The sequence below is a fragment of the Mytilus californianus genome, unplaced genomic scaffold, assembly GCF_021869535.1.
Source record: "Mytilus californianus isolate M0D057914Y unplaced genomic scaffold, xbMytCali1.0.p SCAF_1, whole genome shotgun sequence".
In the NCBI taxonomy this organism is placed as follows: domain Eukaryota; kingdom Metazoa; phylum Mollusca; class Bivalvia; order Mytilida; family Mytilidae; genus Mytilus; species Mytilus californianus.
In genome coordinates this window covers 49,255,231-49,276,266 of record NW_026262581.1, presented here as the reverse complement: position 1 = coordinate 49,276,266, position 21,036 = coordinate 49,255,231, and the positions used below count along the sequence as shown (strand labels likewise).

General features: G+C 31.8%; 2 protein-coding genes across 38 annotated transcripts in view; both read right to left on the bottom strand.

The window, feature by feature from the left end:
- The window catches only part of LOC127720300 (ADP-ribosylarginine hydrolase Tri1-like), a 79,947-nt gene that overhangs the window by 23,376 nt on the left and 35,535 nt on the right, over positions 1–21,036 (bottom strand). The window lies entirely within an intron of this gene.
- The window catches only part of LOC127720098 (serine/threonine-protein phosphatase 6 regulatory ankyrin repeat subunit B-like), a 28,555-nt gene continuing 19,755 nt past the window's right edge, over positions 12,237–21,036 (bottom strand). For 34 of the 37 annotated variants that reach the window (XM_052226506.1, XM_052226530.1, XM_052226522.1 and 31 more), the window contains 6 exons: positions 20,009–20,122; positions 19,355–19,468; positions 18,589–18,606; positions 16,433–16,531; positions 15,444–15,601; positions 12,588–12,806 (listed from right to left, as the gene is read on the bottom strand). In XM_052226506.1, the coding sequence (XP_052082466.1) occupies position 12,806; positions 15,444–15,601; positions 16,433–16,531; positions 18,589–18,606; positions 19,355–19,468; positions 20,009–20,122 (504 nt within the window). In that variant the 3' untranslated portion in view covers positions 12,588–12,805. Of the gene's footprint in view, positions 12,807–14,443; positions 14,599–15,443; positions 15,602–16,432; positions 16,532–18,588; positions 18,607–19,354; positions 19,469–20,008; positions 20,123–21,036 lie in introns of all 37 variants that reach the window. The other 3 variants (XM_052226514.1, XM_052226557.1, XM_052226527.1) reach the window with 3 other exon arrangements.

Here is a 21,036-nt window from a genome sequence, read left to right as displayed (position 1 = left end):
ATGTTCATCCATGTCATTTTGATTTGTTTCTTTTGTTATTTCTTCTAACACCGAATCCGGACATCTTTTTAACCGACTTTTACAGTGATTATAGTTATGTGATTGTTTTTTCCACATTGACTAGAGGTATATGGGAGGGTTGAGATCTCACAAAACATGTTTAACCCCGCTGCATGTTTGCGCCTGTCCAGGAAGAGGTCAGAAACCTCTAGCCTATGTAAGTCTTGTTTTTTTTTAAATTTTGATTCATTTGTATGTTTCAGGGTTTAGTGTGGTGTCCATTTTGCAGAACTAGTGTACATTATTGTTTAGGGACAAGATGAAGCCCACCTCCGTGTGTTGGATTTTCTCGCTGTGTTGAAGACCCATTGGTGGCTTCGTGCTGTTTTTTTCATTGATCTTTGTTTGGGTTGTTGTCTCTTTGACACATTGCCCGTTTCCATTTTCTATTCGATGCATTATACAGTATGTCAATTGTAGGATGTATATTTGCATTTTTAATAAATACCGTGCCACCTAGAATGTGACACATATTTGGGAATAGAAGAATCTGCGTTCTACAGCGGTCCAGTGTAGGCCAAGGTATAGAGTCAACGTCGGGTCGAGGTTCTCAGAATCATCTGACACTCACGTATTCATATGCTCTTAACATTTATTCTCTCTGTCTCTCATTTAACGAACAACCAATGCTTTTGCAGTATTAGGGGGAGAACGCCTTCTTATGTCTATTCGCCAAACCACGCCTATATCGACACCCATAATATCGATACCTTCCTTCGAGTGGAAGATATATAATCGTTTATTCAGTATTAAGAGTACAGAAAACTAGATTAAATACAATTCTATTTTATCTTACATTTCAACAAATAACAAGCTTTTTGATTAATTAATCTTATAAGTGTTAATTTGTATGCAAACATCGAATCCGATGGCTTGATTAAATATAAGCTTGGGTCCTTCGTCACGACATGACTTGTATAATATCATTTATCATTATAAAAGCAGCTGCCTATAATTATTCTTTTTTGATTAGCTAATATTAAATTAAATCTATTTTAAAAGTGCTTGTGGTACTCATTGGCTGAAAACTGGTTATTTAACCAAATATTTAAAGGGCTGAAATAAATGAGTTCGGACAAACTCTGTTCATATATACAGAGTAATTAAGCCTATTGAAGTTTTTGTTGTGCCTACTTGAACACATCACAGGTCATTTATACCTTTTATACAGCTAGCAAGTTAGTAATATATATCATCTTGAAATGTTTAAGAAATTCTTTTCTTCGCGAAATGGCACTTTAAGGATAAAACATTCCTCGTTTCCATTCTCAATTTTATTTTTTAGTTATACATGGGCGTTTTATGTTATTTACGTACCATAACAATTTCGCAAAGTCAAGTTTCAATAGATGTTATGTGCATTCATTTAACAAATTATATTTAATTGTACAGTTTAGAACTTTAATAATACTAATTGAAATTCCATTACGTATAATTCTGAAATGTTAATTCCATACATACATCCGAAAATTAACTATTGGCATAATGTCAATATTGGGTTTAAATGAAACCATGAAACATTGTGGTATTCCAAATGCCAAGTGTATTAATACAACTAAATACTTTGCTACCGTGAAAATGAAGCTTTTATAACAGTGCTGGTGTTAATTTAATGGTGCTGTCTTTAGTTACAAGTATATACCAATTTGGTACAAAAAGTCATGTATGTAGTTTGTTTATTTGGTTATAAAAAACATACATATATTTCATATTTATAGGATAACAGACGTTACGGGCAAATAGCCTTTCCGTGCAGATTCAATTTCTATATGCAGATGAAAAAGATTTGTTTTCAATAGCACGTCAAGCCAGTGGAAACATTATTTAAACTCCATACTCAAATATACGACAAAAGAGATGATTTTTCATTCCATATTGTTAATTTTCATTTTTTAGACGGGGAATTTCCTTTGGCTCCATCACACGGTGTTAATTTGTCCACACTTGTTCTTAATGCCCGTGTGTGTAGTGATGTCATTGATTTTAACGAACGTAATAAATGCATCACTTGTAAATCATTAAGTCAGGTATTTCGTTACCATAAATTTCTTAAAACATTTACAAAATTATTTCATAGATACAAATATTTCATTAATAAATTTGGCTGTACCTGTAAATTTTTTTTTATCAAAAACGATATTTCACATCGTAAATTTTCTTATGTGATCCGTGTAAACTCATCGAACCTTAAAACAAAATTAGTAAAGGTTATCTTATTTATTATGTAATGCGATCTTTGAATATTGTTTACAATGGCACAAATATATCGATTTTGTCATCAACAATTTAAAACATAACTAACTTTGTATTCTTTTCGAATGGTTTGATGGGATGTATGAATACACATCCACTTTTTTAATTGTTTTTGGCTTTTAACTAGCTTTCAGTAACTGCGAGTACTCTCAAATCGTAATTTCGTGTTCATTTGACTTGTTGACACAATGTTTAACGCATTTTTGTTAGTCAATGTTTGCTTATTTTGTGTTAGATCTCGTCTCACTATTTTTAATATGTACCACCTTTGATAAGTTTTTAGTATGACCATAAATTTTTACTTCTGTTTCTCGTTTCTCGTTTTTTATATATATTAGACTGTTGGTTTTCCTGATTGAATTGTTTCATTTTGGGACCCTTTATAGCTTGCTGTTAGGTGTGAGCCACGGCTCCGTGTTGAAGGCCGTACTTTGACTTATAATTGTATACTTTTTACACGTTGTGACTTGAATCGAGATTTGTCTCATTTGCACTCATACCACATCTTCTTATTTTTATTTCACAAAGAATCTTCTTACTTATACTTCGTACTTTGAACAACAAATTTATTTGTTTTGTAAACAATATTCTGTGCTTCTAACAACAAAATTATCATATTCAAATTCACCTGTGTACGTTATTTTATTCAACGCCATTTCGTCCCATGTTATAGCTGTCTTTTTTCCAATGTTTAACATCCCCTCTTTTTTTTTTAATAAATATTGTATTTATATTGTGTCAAAGATCCAATTTATTCGCTCAGTGTATGTTTACTTGTTTTTGTTAATGTGTCTGTTTGATCGAGTTGAGCCATTTCAATTGATATTTTATAGTATGTCTTTCTATATATGTTGTAATGTTACATTACTGTTTCAGGTTAGGGAGAAGGTTTGTGCCTGTTAAAACGTTTAACACTTCCACATTCTAAACATGAGCCTGTAATTGGTTGATTTTCTTTGTTGTTGTTTCTCATATTTTTTTTTTCGTTTATTGTTTTGCAGAGTTTGTTCTTATGTTTAACCATTACAACACTGTCCCAGGACAGGGGGGGGGGGGGTTGTTACAAAAAACAAACTAGTTCAAACCCGCTGCATTTGTTTGCCTAAGTCCTAAGTCAGAGGAACCTGTTGTTCAGTGGTTGTTGTTGTGGTTTATAAGTGTGTTTGGTTCACGTTTTTTATATAGGTTAGACCGTTGATTTTCCTGTTTGAATTGTTTAATACTTGTAATTTTTGAGCCCTTAAAAGCTTGCTGTTCGATATTAGCCAAGGATCCATGTTGAAGGCCATACTTTGATCTATAATTATTTACTTTTTACACATTGTGACTTGGAAGGCGAGTTGTCTCAATCGCACTCATACTACATCTCCTTATTTCGATTAAACTTATATTATAGTAGATTATTAGTATGCCATCGACGTACAGGTGCAATCAAATGGTAACTGCCACGAATTCTCTGACTATGTGTCGGTGTCTCAACTCACTAGTGATATTTTTGCGTGGTCTTAGATCTTTAGATACCAAAATTGTCGTCTGATCTGTAATTATACCGATTGTGTTCTATTCCCAAATGTGACATTTAGACTGAGTGCTCAATCGAATTGCAAAGCAGGGAACGGTTAACCTGTCGACATATCCGTTTTTTTGGAGGTCATATGACTCCTTCAGTTTTTGTTCGTTTCCGTTATTTGTCTCTTGTCTCTTCCACTTTCCTGTGGAAAGACCTGTTGTATTTGTCCTGATTATTTTTTTTCTTCTGCCAAATTTTGTTCTTGTGTTAAATTTTTGTTTCGCAACATGTCGCTTAGATATTTCTTATATTGTATCTTACAGTTTATGCGCTTTTAAAATTCACCCAGCTAAGCCGATCAATTTTCTTTGTAAGAGTTATCTACCCATTCACTGGTTATCTTGTGTGTGTCTCTTTCGTAACAAAAAGATAGGAGTTATCTACCTTTACCAAGTACATTTGTCGTTCTTTTTTTGTAACTCATAAACCGTTAGTCGTATAAACAGAGTCTTTTTATTTGAGGTCCTTGGGTCCGAACTTACAAAAAAAGGTCGATGTCAAATGTCAAGTTCATATTCTTAATTTTGACTTTGGCTTGCTTTTGCATTTTCTTTGAAACTTTTAAAAATATATATAGAAGAGCTAGTGCGAAATGTTCGCTTTATTGTGATGAAGATATGATACATTTGGTCTGGAACAATTTAATGACATCTCATAGTAGTTATTACCCCTGAAATGAATTAAGTTCGGGTTAATTGATTATTACTTCAACTTGGTTCATTATGAAGCCATAGGATCTTTTGAAAAATGTTGGATGACATATTATCTTGAAAAATGTCAACCGGAAGTGACCTTGAGTAAACCAAAAGTAGCCATTTTTGCTCTGTTTTCATGGAATAGTACATAGAAACCATTTATGTTTTAAATAGGCATATAGTTACCTATTGTTTGAGATCAGATGCGACCTTCAATAAACATGAAGTAGCTAGTTATCTCCCTTATGATAGGCAAAAGTATGTAGAAACCATATATCTATGGAATCAGTGTAAAAACGGCTATCATAAGAGACCGGGAGTGACATTTTCTAAACCGGAAAGTGCAAATTATCTCTTTTTGTCGTGCAAAAGTATATAAAACAATATTTTTTCGGAATCTGTGTGAATAAAGCTATCATATAAGATCGGAAGTGACACTTTCTAAACTGGAAGTAGCAAGTTATTTACATTATTCCATACAAAAGTATATAGAAAACATACATTTTTTTTATCAGTATGCAGAAATCTATTATTGGACGTCAATAGTAACTTTGAGTAAAACGGAAGTAGCGTCCTATCAATGAATTAGAAAATTGATGTGGAAAACCTTCAAGTGTTCTCTGAATCATTGGTTTTTAATTCATAATAATATTGTTTACATTATAGCGCTGACCAGTCATGTGTTGTTCCCGGCATGAGGAGAATGGTCAGTGCCTTGTCATTAAAACAGTATTGTTCCCTTCCATTTTAAGAGTTTTTTGGCTTGATTAATGTGCACGTGGGTTCAGGAACGTTAGTTTCTAGATTATAATTCAACGCATTTTTTTTTTTATTGAAATGTAATTTTCTTTTAAACTACGTTCATTGAAAATATTCATGAAACTGGTTATTTAAGGCAATAATTAACCGATGTTCAAATCTCTTTAAACGATTAAGAAGAAAAATCAAGGTAACACCCAAAAACTGAGGCTATCACATGAAAAAAGAGCGACATCTGTTGCTTCGACAGAGTAAGTGTCTCACGCTAAAATTTATTTCTCGCCATGTGAATCCACACGCAGTCAAAATGGCGCAAACAGTAGATTACCAATAAGACTACTAGTCTGGTATCGAAAGACCTAAGACAGCAAAAACATGTCGCTAGTAAGTCGAAATACAGACATTTCCTATCGATCAACAAATTCGTGGTGGTGACCTTAAAACTTATGTTGTATCAATTACATTCGTTTTTGCTCATGATACTGTTTAAATAGTTCTTGTGTCAGGTGCACACCATGAAGTTCGTATAGTTGAAACCTGCACGAACGAAACTTATCAATTGAGATATGTTTATGATGGGGCAGAGGGTACAAGAATGTTACTGCTGAAATGTAGATTATGGAAAGACAGGAAATCATCAGTATATTGAAAGAAAGGCGATAGATACGAAAAGGCACTCAATATATGTTCCTCCTTTCTGCCATTGGAAAGGTTCTGTATGAAGTTTGCTTCATCAAAGAACAAAAATAAACTGGCAGCAGTGGTGCACAATTTGTACCAATTGGAATACTGACTGTATTTGTTGTAAGATTATTCATTACCAAAAACAGGGAAATTGTATCTTAATTTTTCTTTTTTGCAAAAAAAAGGCTCTTCGGTGTTCGTGTTGTTCCTTTGTTTTACTCTTATAGTTGATGTATCTCCCTCGGTTTTGTAAACCAGATTTGTTTTCTCTCAATCGATTTATGACTTTTGAACACCGTTATACTACTGTTGTCTTTATTCATTGTTCATATATTAGAAATGAACATTATTCAATATGCGGTATATAAACGTAAATAAGCAGATGTTTTACGATATAAAAGTTCGTAATTAAACACTTACATAAATGACAGATAGCGAATCAAATCTACACGATTGGCTATGTTGGTCTTTATAAAGAAACGTTGCGCTAATGCCGCTATATTTTTGTAACTTTTCAACATGAAATGGCCTTTTATTTGAGGATTATGCTTTATATTATTTGGGTTTCATATAATGGCAGCAGTTGCTTTAGCTAAAAGCAAAAAACTGAAGAAAACCGAATTTTTTCGGTTGGCCTTTTTTCTTATCGTAAGTGATGCAATTTTGATGGTTGAATATGCTTGGTATGTAATTATATTTAACACGAACGATTTTTATTCTGATGGTGTACATCAAGATCAATGTTTAGTCCTGATACATTTTATTCCTGCAGCAATACAATCTTCTCTCTTGATGACAATCCTTATGTGCCTGCAAAGGTTAAATGCAACATTCAGAACACCAAAACTAATGTTGAAAGTTTTGACGAATAATTTTGCTATAGGATTAGGATTTCTATTTCCACACATTTACTACTTGATCCGTGGTGTTTTAGAGTTTAGCGATAAAATCCAACGTGTAGAATTTCCATGTGGAGCAAAATATAGCACTCAGAAACGTTTTCTCCTATAAACAGATATTCCGAATGCCTTATATGTTGCAATGATTGCATTATGTTATCTCGGTGTAATTTTGAGAATAGTTCGAGATCGGCGGCAGGTTAATGTAAACGGAAACTTGAGTGACTTCCAACGTCAGCAGAGAAAGAAGGCAGCATTGCGAATGCGCTATAACATGATTACGCTAGGATGTATCATTATCGTAACAGCAGTTTCAATTTTACCCAGGACTCTCTATGGTCTTTATGCCAACTTTACTAACACTCTCAATGAGGAAATCGTTAAAGCCATGAATAATTTCCTTTTGCTCAATCCATTGGTAGACCCCTTCATATATATTTTAAGTATCGAAGAAGTGCGCGGTCAATTAAAATGCAGATGTCGACAAAAGAACCGAACAGCACTAACAATAATAAAGAATCAACAAACAAGTGCTACTGTATCTGGTAGCATGTCTTAGGTACCTAACAAACCTACTACATCAGTGACATATCATTGAAGTACATATTTGATCTCAAAACTGAAGGATCATTATATTAAGATTTATTGGAATGATATCACGGAATCAAAGGAAGACAACATACATTAATAAATATTTTAAATGATTTTATTTTCTTTTAATGACGAAATTAGTGAAATTATTGATAACTGTGCGGTAGGTATTACAATAAACATTTAACATCGATAACATTTAAGTTATAATTGTATTAACAATATAATTAAAAGATATATTTGTTATTAAAACGCCACCAACAAGAACTCTACAAAAACAGGCTACCAGATGCCTTATTTATGCTTAAATAAAACAAAAAAAAAAAGAAAAAGAAATATGGCAGACAGCAACTAACGATAACAAATGTATTGTGTGCTTTATTTCTTGTCTGTCTAGACTCTAAAATTTACATCTGTTAATGTATTGTCAATTGTGTTATAACCATTATTACTTATCGATTCCATCACTGCAATAAGTGTGTTATGATATTTCTCCACTCGAGACAGTTAAATTTTAATAATAAAAGATTGAGACTTGCCGAGCTTTTTAAATAATCAAAATTTAACTTTTGAGAATGCAGAAATATCGTAAAACCGGACACTTGCTGAACTGTCTTCCATCAATCGGTAGTAGAAAGATTTCCGTTTATAATTTTTTTATCAAGTTGTTATTAAATTTTTCTCTAGATTTTCTTATTATGCTAGTAAGTTCATTGCGATTTTTTTTAATTCATCCAATCTGATTGGTTATTAAATTTTTTGCCCTTTTTGTGAATTCTATTTTTTTTCCTTATATAGTTGTGAGCCATTGGGGTTCAGTTTTTCTAACTGTTATAGTCTCATTTTGAATACATTTTCCAGCGGCTTCTATGATTGTTTTGGCTATTTCATTTATGATTTCATCAACGTTATCCGAATTTGTTATTGAATCCCAATCTTTTTCACATAAATTATTTCGACACCTATCATGATCTCCTCGGTCATACAACCCAATTTTACACTTAAAGGTCTTTGGTCAACTTTTAGACTTATTACAGGACAATGACTCCCCAATAGTGTATTGTGCGAACATCATTAGTCATTAAAAGATCTAATAATGATGACGATGATTCGGTAAAGTGGTGGATTCATCTCTTAATTGCACGAGCAAACTAGTTTTTGTTAAAATTGTCCATGGCAAATATTAAGTTTATTGTACTATCATTGGACGCCATATCTAGAGAATTTTTCTAATTTCCCCCAGATTTCAGAATTACTTTTTGGGGGTAAATAAAAGGTTTCAAGTAACGCTTTCTTTCCATTAAATTTGAGCTCTAGTCAGACTGCTTCAAAATGGTCAATTTCGAGGTCAGTTCGGCGGTTTACATGTATATTATTTCCAACATAGACTATTACTCCCCTGCAAACCTTATGTGGACCTCTGTCGCGACGAAATGGGTCATGATAATTAAGAAGCTTGAATGACTCGTCTTCGTGATTGATGTTTAACAAGGTTTCAATAAAAGCTAAAATATCAATTTCAGAGTATTCGGCTTGTATAAGGTCATTTTTCGGATATATACTTTGTATATTCAAGTGAAGAACTGAAAAGTTCACCAAAATCCGATATATCAGACGAGTTTATGGAAATGAAATTTATTTCGTCAATCGGACAGGTTTTTAATTCTTTATTTGTGCAACAATTAGCAATAGAGAAATACACAAAAAGTAAATTGAATTCATATTTACAGTTATATCTCTATGCACATTTGTATTTTTATGCTTTATCTCGCTAAGGTTGTGATTTTTGCAATGTCGGATCAATGTAAAAACTAACAATGATAATGCCATTGCCTGTGAAGCATTTTAACAATTTACAAATAGGTTGATACAGATTATACCAGTATAGTTTATGGACACCATCACGAATTGGTTGATCTAGACGATGTGTCTGTGTCTAAACTAACTAATGACCGTTTTACCACGGTAAAGATTGTGTTTAATATCTATGTCGTCTGTCTGCTAAGTACTGAATGTGACCTATTCCCGAATATGACAGTTATACCGAGAGTAAATTTACATTGCTGTACAATGTGTCTTGGTATGTTGTTCATCCAACAGTCATGTATTTATTTTTAATTTTTTTGTTATGGTTTCGGTTGAACAATGTGTTATGTCGTATCAATTGATGCGCAAATAATTATAAAATTGCCCTTTCAATACCATCAGTGTCATATTCCCGAATATAACTGTTATACTGAATCTGACTTTGCTTTGCTGTGCGGCGTGTTTTGTCGTTTCGTCTTATCGTTTGTAGTCCAAAATTATATTATTGCCTTTCCATACCATCATTGTCATGAAAATTGTTTGGACGAATATTGTAAAATAATTGTATAAAGTTCGAGATTGCATGTTAGTTACGTAAGAGCTTCACTGTTTGATATCCTGTGGTGTCTGTCGTTGATAGACTATGTTTGTTGTTGTTCTGCGGTTTGCATGTTGTCGACTATTATATTATTTGTTTGTGCGAATGTTCTTGCCAATTAGTGTTTTAGCGATTTTTTTTAACATTGTCATAAAGCGGGAGGTTTGGTTAGCCATTAAACCAGGTTCAACCCACCATGTTTTCTTAAAATGTCCTGTACCAAGTCAGGAATATGGCAATTGTTATCAAATAATTCGTTTGTTTTTGTTGCACTTCGGTGTTCCAGTTGTTTCTTTGTTTTCCTCTTATAGTTGATGTGTTTCCCTCCGTTTTGATTTGTAACCCGGATTTGTTTTATTCTCAATCGATTTATGACTTTTGAACACCAGTATACTACTGCTGCCTTTCTTTAGACTGTACTTGATGTTTGTTCGTGGTAAGTGTAGGCCAATTCTCATACGGTTTAATTCAATTCATACACTCTTGCGTTATGTTACATCTGACTGATGATGGTAAGACAGAGAATGGCCATAACAAAAATGGTGAAAAAAACATAGCACTTCATTCGTCAAGTGAGAAGAGTAACAATACAACACATTAAAAAGAAATTTGAACAAACGGTGCAAAGTACAAAAATGAAATATGTATTTAGCAAAATAAAAAAAATGCACATTTATTGAAAAGAAGGGAGATTTAGATTTCTAATATCAACTAAAATTTAACTTGATAAAGATTTATATTCACACCTAGATTGCCTACTCCGTAAAAAATATTTAAAGATGACGGTTTTTACAATATTTTTATTTTATATAAAATTGATTTCTTTGATCTATCCATCTTCAGGTTAACAAATGTCGACCCTTAGAGTTAAAGTAAAGGTTGAATAAAGGTATGCTTGAAGCATACCTTTATTCAGCTGAGGACCACCTCCGGGTGCGGGATTTTCTCGCTGCGTTGAAGACCCATTGGTGGCCTTCGGCTGTTATCTGCTCTTTTGTCGGGTTGTTGTCTCTTTGACATATTCCCCATTTCCATTCTCAATTTTATTGAATTCGATTTACATTTAAGCGTAAAGATAAAATCAAAATAACATGAATACTGAACTCCAAGGAAAATTCAAAACGGAACGAATGGATAACAACTGTCATATTCGTGACTTAGTAGAGGCATTTTCTTATGTAGAAAATGGTGGATTAAACCTGGTTTTATAGCTAACTGAACCGATCACTTTTATGACAGTCGCATCTTAGCACTGCCAAAAATACTGACAAAAACTTAACAACAATGAAATAAGGACAAGAATAATAGAAAGTAAAATCACAAAAATACTGAACTCCAAGGAAAATTCAAAAAGGAAAGTCCCTAATCAAATGGCAAAATCAAAAGCTCAAACATCTCAAACAAATGGATAACAACTGTCATATTCCTGACTTGGTACAGGCATTTACTTATGTAGAAAATGGTGGATTGAACTTATTTTTATAGCTAGCTAAACCACTCACTTGTATGACAGTCGCATCAAATTCCATTATATTGACAACGATGCGAGAACAAAACAAACAGACACAATAGGTAAAATATGTCAAAAATAGGGGTACAGCAGTCAACATTGTGTATCATCTAAATCACTGTAAAAAAAATGTAACGAAGAAGCACAAAAAGGCATACATCAAATTTAACATCCTCATTTTGCTTTTTTATTATACGATTTTATGTATCTATGTAAAATCCACCCATAAAGGATGGAAGGTTTTAAGTACTGGCGTCACACAGGTAGATATAAAATAATTTTGTCGGGTATGACGGGATACATAAGTACAGAGTCACGTCAAATGGATATCACAAAAAAACAGACTTAACAGTAAAAGTAATATTAATAAAATAAAATAATTTTGTCGTTCAATGTATGACGGGATACATAAGTACAGAGTCATGTCAAATGGATATCACAAAAAAAGACTTAACAGTAAAAGTAATATTAATAAAGACAAATAAAAGAATACTATAACACGTTATTAAGATGATAAACAACGTCAGTACGCAGAAGCTATACTTCAAGACCATCGTGTATTATTTGTGAAGTTGATACGGAATATTTATCAACAAGGTATTGGTACCTTCCGATGAACATTTTTAGAAAAAGGACGAGACGTTCTTTGACATACCCCTGGTTCATCAACTTTCTGCCAGGACACTGATGACGTTTCACAAAGTCTGAGTAGGAGCTGCAAGCTCTTGAATACCGAATAAGTTGGGAAAAGTATATCCCATATGCAGGTGAAGTTGGTATATTAGGTTTATTAATATACTGTTCAAAGTAATTAATTATGATTTTTTATTTTGCAATTCATGTTTACAAATCCAATTCACATAATAAACAGTTTAGTGTATTTACCTTTTTTTGGTACGTTATTAACAAATGTATCAATATTTATTTTTACAAAAAATACAAAAATTACATTTGTATTTCAATACAGGTTTTTGGTAAACAAAATTATTTCCTTTATCATATATCAGAATCATATCTCAAATGAGAAAATTCATTTGTGCAAGAATTAAATGAAGGAATTACTTCTGTAATTATGAGCTACATGCAGTTAAAAAAATTCTTGTTTAAAATGATAAGGAGTTAAATTAATGTACGTATTTCAGAAGGTTTTTGATTGTTTGCATGATTACGAGTTCGTGTTAAAAACGCAATATAAATAGCTCATGTTACAGCATATGACAGAATATAAGACTAGAAGATGTCATGCAATGTCTCATAAAATACTACAAGATCCAGATTTTTTCTTGTCATGATTTAGTTGACTTCTCCTATAGTCTTCTAAAAGTTTCATCATATCCAAGTTATCATTATCTTCAGCAATATCATTTGGCATTTTTCCTTCCTGCAAAAATGAAAAATATATTTTGCACACATAAAGCTAATAAATTGAATCATTTAAACATAAAGAATGTTTGAAGGAAAAACAACTAATTTCTGACTTAAAAAAAATAAACAAAAAGAAATGAAATATATATATTCTCAAAGTTTTTGTCTTCACTGTAGATGTTGAGATCAGAAACATGTAGTTGAAATGAAAAACATTTTAAGTCATGTCCAACTGACAAAAGAGAATTCCAATCACAATAGGCAGAAATGAAATAGGTTTAAACTTAGATAAAAAGAACAAAGTATGCAGTTCACATTTGAATAATTAAATAAAGTTATAAATATGCATTTTTTCCACACAAAGCAACACTTACACATATTTATCATACAGACTAATGTAATGCAAACAAAACTGTTAACATTTATGGTTAGTAACTGTAAAATATGACACTACACGACATGTATATGAAGGGTTAAGACACTTAGGGACAAATAACAGGTCGAAGTGTATAGAACGCTTAGGCCAAAATGAATTGAAAAAGCTTTTCGAAAGGTCAAACCCCTTTGGATTAAATGTCCATTATTCTTCTGTATGACTTGACTAGTAAAAGGAGCAGGTCAAGGAAGCTCATTTTTTGGCATTGAAATTTAAATATGCTATCAAATGCCAAATCTACAATCTCAACTGCTAAAAATGAATGGCCTTACTTCCTGACAAAAAATAAATGCGAACATAAAATATAAAAAGATAAATATAATCAATGATTATTAAAAAAGTTCAATTAGGCAATTCGTGCAGCCATTGTTTACAAAATCAAAACTATATAGAATTATCACAAAAACTTAAACTGTAATAATAAACTATTTTTTGCGTCGATTCAATTTTTCTCCGATAGCAATGGCCATTACGAACGCTTATTGAAATTACTGTCAATTTCCAACTTAATATATTGCATAAATGCAACATGTCTAACAGAAAACCTCTTTACGAAACGAATTAACTTGATAGACCAGTTTTCAAAATAGTAGTTAGTAAAACAAAATAGTAGCAGGATAAAAACAGTAAATTAAAAAAAAAACAATTAAAAACTGTCATACAAGTGGGAGGTTTAGCTAACTGTAATACCAGATTTAACCAAAAAAAATTTTCGGAAAATTCCTGTACCAAGTCATTAATATGGCAGTTGTTTTTCACTTGTTTCGTTCTGTTCACGTTAAATTTCATCGGTTATTGTGGACTTCCTCTTTTTAAATTTGCTTTGGAGTTCGGTTTTTTTGCTATACTTTTTTTCTGTTGTAGATTTTCTTATATTCGGCTTTGAGCGTTCCAGATGAAGTAAATCCCAAAAAGCGCTTCGGACACATTAAATTTATAACGTGTTGTTTTCATTTTTGAATATATTTGGAAATTGAAATATGCTACAAAATATCAACGACATCATAACCATTAGACATATTTCTTTTTTTTGTAAGGTTTAATATATGCAGTTCACAAAATATGAAAAACACATTAAGCGAAATACAGTTCACACACCAATTCACATGAAAATGAATAAACATTTTTAAACATAAAACAGCGCAAAAAAAATATTTTAAAAACTAGAATTAAAACCTCAAATCATTAGTTAACACCATTCGTTTCAAGCGATTTACTATGATATGTCACAAGATTTATCTTCTTTTTTGTCTTTTGGTTTGAGAGTAGTTTTAGTTTTGTCTGGCGGCAACGTCTTTGCGTAGTCTCTAAGAGCTTCAATCATTTCACTGTTTTCACGCTTTTCTGCAATTTGTATTTCAGTTTGACCCTCCTACATATAATTACATTTTGTCTTATAAAAAATGAAACAACAGAATAAAATAGAAAATATACAGCAACTTAAAACAGATTATTTTTATTTACATTTATCTTATATCGGTTAATGTCTATATTGTCATAAAAGATGCTGGTTCATATTCAATTTTTTATTAAAAATTAAACTAGGAGCAAATGTAAAATATTAATTCACGATGCATGATTTCCATTACCTCTTACACAGCAAAAGCTCAAGTGGTTGTTACGTTTCGTTCCGATACTGAATACAAATTTTCAGCAAACATTTAATAAATATGTTATTAATAATCATTGACTAGAAAAACCAAAACCAGGAATCTACTGTCACGTATGTTCTTCTGTGTATATACTTGTTAACCTAAAGCTGAAATGTTCCCCTATTAGACAGCCATTCGACTGTCATTTATTTATATGGAATAACTCTTATTGAAAGGAAGGCGATTTATAATTGTCAAGTCCATATTGGTAGTTGAAGGGGTGACTGCGTTCCTCAAAGTTGGGTTGGAATGAAGGAATCGCACTGAACTGCTATTAATATTGCATGATAGCCGTATCGATGGTTAGTCATTCACTCATATACTTTTGTCTACAAAAGTAACGTTAAAATTCAACAGAAGGAATGCCTGGTAACAAAATTGGGGCATCATGGACAGTGACGGTGTAAACAGAAGATTGATGTTAAAGATCATGCAACGTATCATATTAACATGCATATGCTAACTAAGTTGAAAAAAACATATATCTTGAATATGATTTAGTATTTCATCTATTATTCAACTATAAAAACATGCTTGAATTAGAAAAAAGACAGAAGAAATTTACTATGAAATGAGACAATTTTTGTCTTTTCCCTTTTCTTTTCCTTTTAAATCAGTTTTAGTTTTCTCTGGAGGTGATATTGTCTTTTCGTAATCCTTTAAAACTTCTATCATTTCTTCGTTTTCATTATGTTCTGCGATTTGTAAAAGAGTTTGATCTTCCTGTTCGCAAAATAAATTCAGATAAATCGTTCTCTTGCACAATTGATCAAAACAATCTAAGATGTATAAACACTATATGTATGTTTAGACCTATAAATGTCCAATTTAAATTTGTGAATTGTATGCTGGTTATAACCTAGTGTGTTGAATTGAGACACAGATAAAAATGTAGCATAGTTGATATTTGCAATGAAAAGTGAACGTCTACAACACTTTATAAAATGTGACTTCAATGTTTATTAATGACTATCTACAGTGTGTTGGTGCACTTTTCACTGTTATTTCCCTTTTTTTGCTGTCTCTGACTAATTGACAGGTCACTACTGGTATTGTTGGAAGTCGTATTGCCAAAATCTATTGTTCGATGTTCATATGAGTCTGTCTTATTGGAACGTACTTCTGTCTCGTTACTTTGTGTATTGTTGTCTGGGTTTTGATTTTTTATTCCCCACTGAACAAAGTAAGGAATCTTCTTCCTATTATGTTCTTTCGAGCACAATTTAACTTGACATGAAAGAATACCAGTCAATAAATATATTACTGACACAGAGACCCGTTCAATTTTGCAGAGAGCGTAAATTATCAATGGTTCAATCTAGCTTTATGTATCTTTTCTCAATGAAAAATCAAATTATTATAAATTATAAAACATGTTGTATAATTATTAATAAATTGAGAAAAGAAATATTTAAATTTCGCCATGATACTTTTAAACCTGACAGAAACTTTTGTGAAAAGTTGAATAACTTTTTTTCCACAATTTACAAGAAAGATATTAAATGGGTCCCTACTACTAGTAGTTCAATTAAAACAATATGTCACTATACTCACATTATTAGGAACTGCATATAATGGTTTGTAGCCTAAAATTATTTTTACTGTTCCTAACTGGTCTCTTGCTACTGCCATGTGAAGTGCTGTATTGCCACCCTGAAATACAATCAATGGTAAAACTTCCTATTTTTACTTTAATATAAACTTAATTTCTTGATGAACGGGGAAAATCTTTTCAAATTCAGAGATATTTAAAGACGCAAATTTTCGACAGCATTGATAAAATGTATTTCGTTTTTGAACAAAAAAGGCACAAATTCTTTGCAAACCAACATAAAATACAAAAGGGGAAAACAATTTTCATTCCAAAACAAATGTCTCATTTTGCAACAAGACTTAATTTTGCGGGCAATTACAGCTCAAATGACGTCTTGGTAAAGGTAATATAAATCAAAAAGGAATAATTAGAATTGTCATATACTTTTACCATGTGTTCAGTCTAGTAAATCGATAAATTAAATTGAAATTCAGCAATTATGTTCAATTGATTTTGACATTCGTGTTATATTTTATGTTTTAGCGAATATAAGCTGGTCTATTTAAGCTTACTACTACTCTCAACATTCACTTCTAAAAACTCAGTGATATAAGTGTATTAGTATTTATAATAATGTATATAACATACTGAATAACTGTTACTGACTTTCACAAAAAATTAACAATAACATATCATTAAAATAAGAAAAAGTACTAGTTAATGATTCTTATAGCGACTATGTCACTCGACTATGTTACCGAACACAGATCAGTTTCATCATTGTACAGACAAAGTACAGTCAAAGTACAGTCAAAGTATAGTAAAAGCATTGTAAACATTTGGCATTATTTCATCAATCTCAAAAATACATCTGTTAGGAAGAGAGCATGCACTATAAGTCAAGATATAATTTTAAAAAGAAATACTGGTCAATTCCGAAAAATGAAACTCTTGAATGATTATTAGTGGAGTAATTAATGACTTGTGGTCATGTTCATGGCCTGAAATTGGCATTTGCAAATGAAGACAGGGAGCTACCACGCAACACTCTTCTCTTATTGTATAATAAAAAATAACACTGTATGAATTTCGTGCGTTCGAAGCGGTTTTCCCCAATTCGCCTTTTCAGAATCTAAAGCTTTCTAGGTAAACGTTTTAAAATCGTTCAACAGAACGTTGGGATTGGTTATAATGTCGTTAACAGTTGATATTCAGCCAATGACAAGACTTTATTTAAATTTTAGGAACGAACAATAGTATCCATAGTCTGTTAACGTCACAGTACCCAAATTGCACCGAGTACACAAATTGCATCTATTGAGCAAAAATAGCAGCGGAAATTTTCCAAGTTTTCTCTGAGACTAAACAATTTTTATTTTTATGATTTGACAATATACCTGTCTTTCAGCTTAGGTAAATATATTTAAATATACACAAAACGTTCAGTATATATCAAAAGATGAGGTATTTACTGGAAAAAGTAAAATCTACGAAACATCGCCATGCGACGTCCACAAAAAGTCATCTTTTAAAAATGGGCAACTAAAATATTTTCAAGCATTCATTTCTTAAAAAAAGAATAGTAAGAATGGACTATTGTCAAATTGTTCTTAAAATTTGAAAAAATAAAGCAAAACATCTGTTATTCGATTTTTAGGGATGTTAATTTAAGCATGGACGCAATTTGGGTACTCCTCATTACAGAATCATTGATCATTTGGAGGTCGGTCAAACCCATTTTTCTATGATTCAATATGGATTCAAAATAAAATTGGTGTAAATATATAGTAAATAAGGATATATCTACAAAATAAACACAGAATGATCAAAAATAAACGTAGGTGAAAAAATTGTTAAAATAGATGCAATTTGGGTACCCTCACGTTAGATTCCGAAAAAGAGAAAAAGACCGAAAACGACTGTGTACTTATATATCTTGCACGGTTGACTCAAGTTTATGAAGCTGAAATGACGATGACGATATAGCATTGGAAAAACACTGCGTCTTAGTTGTTAAAGATAGCTAATGTAAATAAGAACATTCTTTATGATAAATATATACACAATATACAACAAGTATTAGCATAGATACAGCAGTTCGATCTAAGAATTTTTCAGCTAGACATTACAAGCATTCAAGAGATGACCAAAACCAAGGTCATATATGTATTCTCACCTCATCATGTTCCTCGCTCTATATAATGAATATAGTCACAAATACAAATTAGAAAAATATACGTATGTGTTATAATTAAGTAGTTTCAGCAATATACAATACTACAAAACTGACAATCTGGTGGATTATTTACAAAATGAGGAATGATTTCGTCCTATAGATCCGTACATTAAAAAATGAAATCATCAGACAGGATGTTGTATTGAATGAAGTAGATTGTATTTCTTATTCTGTTTTTTAAAGTTCATTAAATGACATATGATTATCAAATTTGAGATGGAAATAGGAAATGAATATTAGTTAGCAGTTTTTTTTTCTGTCCGAATTGGAACTTGTCGAATCAAATCTGATTGTTTATAACTTTTTCAACAAGTGATGTTAATTCTAATCATATCTCTTTTTTGATATCTTTTCGTTTTACCGGTAAAGTATATAAGTCTACATACTGCAGTATTGACATGTCAATACTAAGACATGGAATGCAAAAAAGTGTACACACTACATTTCCAGTTTAATCGTTGATAAATCTTTATGGATAAAAGAACATGAGTACATTATGTCTACAGAAACGCTGTGACACAAAAACCAAAAGATGTCTGGAGGTTAATATACCGACTCTTTACTATGTCAAGCTATAAATGGTTGCAAGTTCTGAATAGTTGTGATAAAAAAAATTAACTGAAAGAACGAATATACTTTTTTTTTCGAAAATAAACATCTTTCTTTGTATACTAAATACACTAATGATTATGGTATGCATGCTTACATCTAGAGCTCTTGCGCTGACATCAGCTCCGCGGTTCAAAATATTTGAAACGAGTCTATTTCTTGTTGTTGGATCTGTGCGTAGTATGGCTTGGTGTAACGGGTATAGTCCAAGCTAAACGAGAAAGAACGAAATAACACAAATATATCATTTTTATTATTACTAGAACAATTCATGAAAAAACAACACAATGCATGAAGTGAAAAAAAGTTTGACAACCTTATGGTTTCACATGCAATAGTGAATAATACTTTTTTGTCTAGATTGACCTTCAACAGTAATACTCATAGTCAAATATTTAAAGCGAAGGATGTTAAAAATGATAAAGGCTCTGTATAACCAAAGGGACCACAAAATAGCCCAAACATCTCAGGTCAACGGTGGCTGTGGTAGATGGAATCTTAGTTTATTGACCAACTGTACACTTGAGACAATTATCTTTTAACCAACGCCTGTGGGAAAGCACGGACTACTTGAATAATGATAACAGTGACCAACAGTCCAATAGCACCGGCATCGACCCAGTATTGATAAATACAAATAACAATTGCAATTCCTAATGGCAATGTTGCAAATCTGTCCTCCGTTCTAGAAACCATTTAGTTGTTAAATCTTAACTCCAATAGAATTATCTGGAAACAAATATATCTTTACCTCGTTTGGCTTATTTACATCCAAATCAGGATCATCCAATATATCATCCTCTTCATCATCTTCGTCGTCTTCATCTTCTTTCAAAGTAGTAACGGTAGGCTGTCTTTTAGTTGGCTTTAATTTCAGAAAGAACAAAACGTTAAGTAAACTTTTCGAACAATCTTTCAAGAAGTTGTAACACGCTCTGTCTTGTTCTCTTGTGTGTAGTTGTTTCATTTGTAATTATACCTTATCTGTTTAGTTATTGTAATTCATACAATGTTTACAACAATTGCTTTAATATTTAGTCTAAACAAGGCATCTAAAATGAAAGGATTTAACACGAACATATTACGATCGAACTTTTTGACACTTTTTTACGTTGATTGAACAAGATTTGATTGTTTGTAATTGATTGACTTTTAACAGAGTTCATGTCAATCAGTTCTCCCACATTAAACTAATTAAATCGTACCATTGGAACCTTTGGAGCAAATCCATTTTCACTGGTCAGAAAATTATTTCTAAATTGTATTTTTAAAAGTGGTGTACACAGTAGTTCCTGTCACTTTTTCAAGAGAACAAAGCCATTTCGTTTGTGGTATTTATCATTTACCAAATATTTATATATAAAAGATAGGTCAAAGATACTAAAGGGACATTCAAACTCATATGTCAAAAACAAACTGAAAAATTTAACGCCATGGCAAAAAACGAAAAAAGATTAAAGATTAAAAGACAAACAACGGTATTCTAAACACAACATCGAAAAGCAAAGACTGAACAACACGAACCCTGCCTAAAACCGGGAACACCACAACAAAAACTATTTATATAGTAACTCAACAACAATCTATTACTACCAGCCAAAAGGCAATGTACAGAAAGGCTCATGACCAGAAAAAACAAAAACCGAACAATGGTTAAACAAAACAGATTATTGAACACTGAAGATTAAGCAATACAAACATAGTCGAAACTCTGCGATTAAAGTAGATTAAGTAGAGTAAACAGTGTTTTATAATACATGTTGTTGTGGATTAAAATTA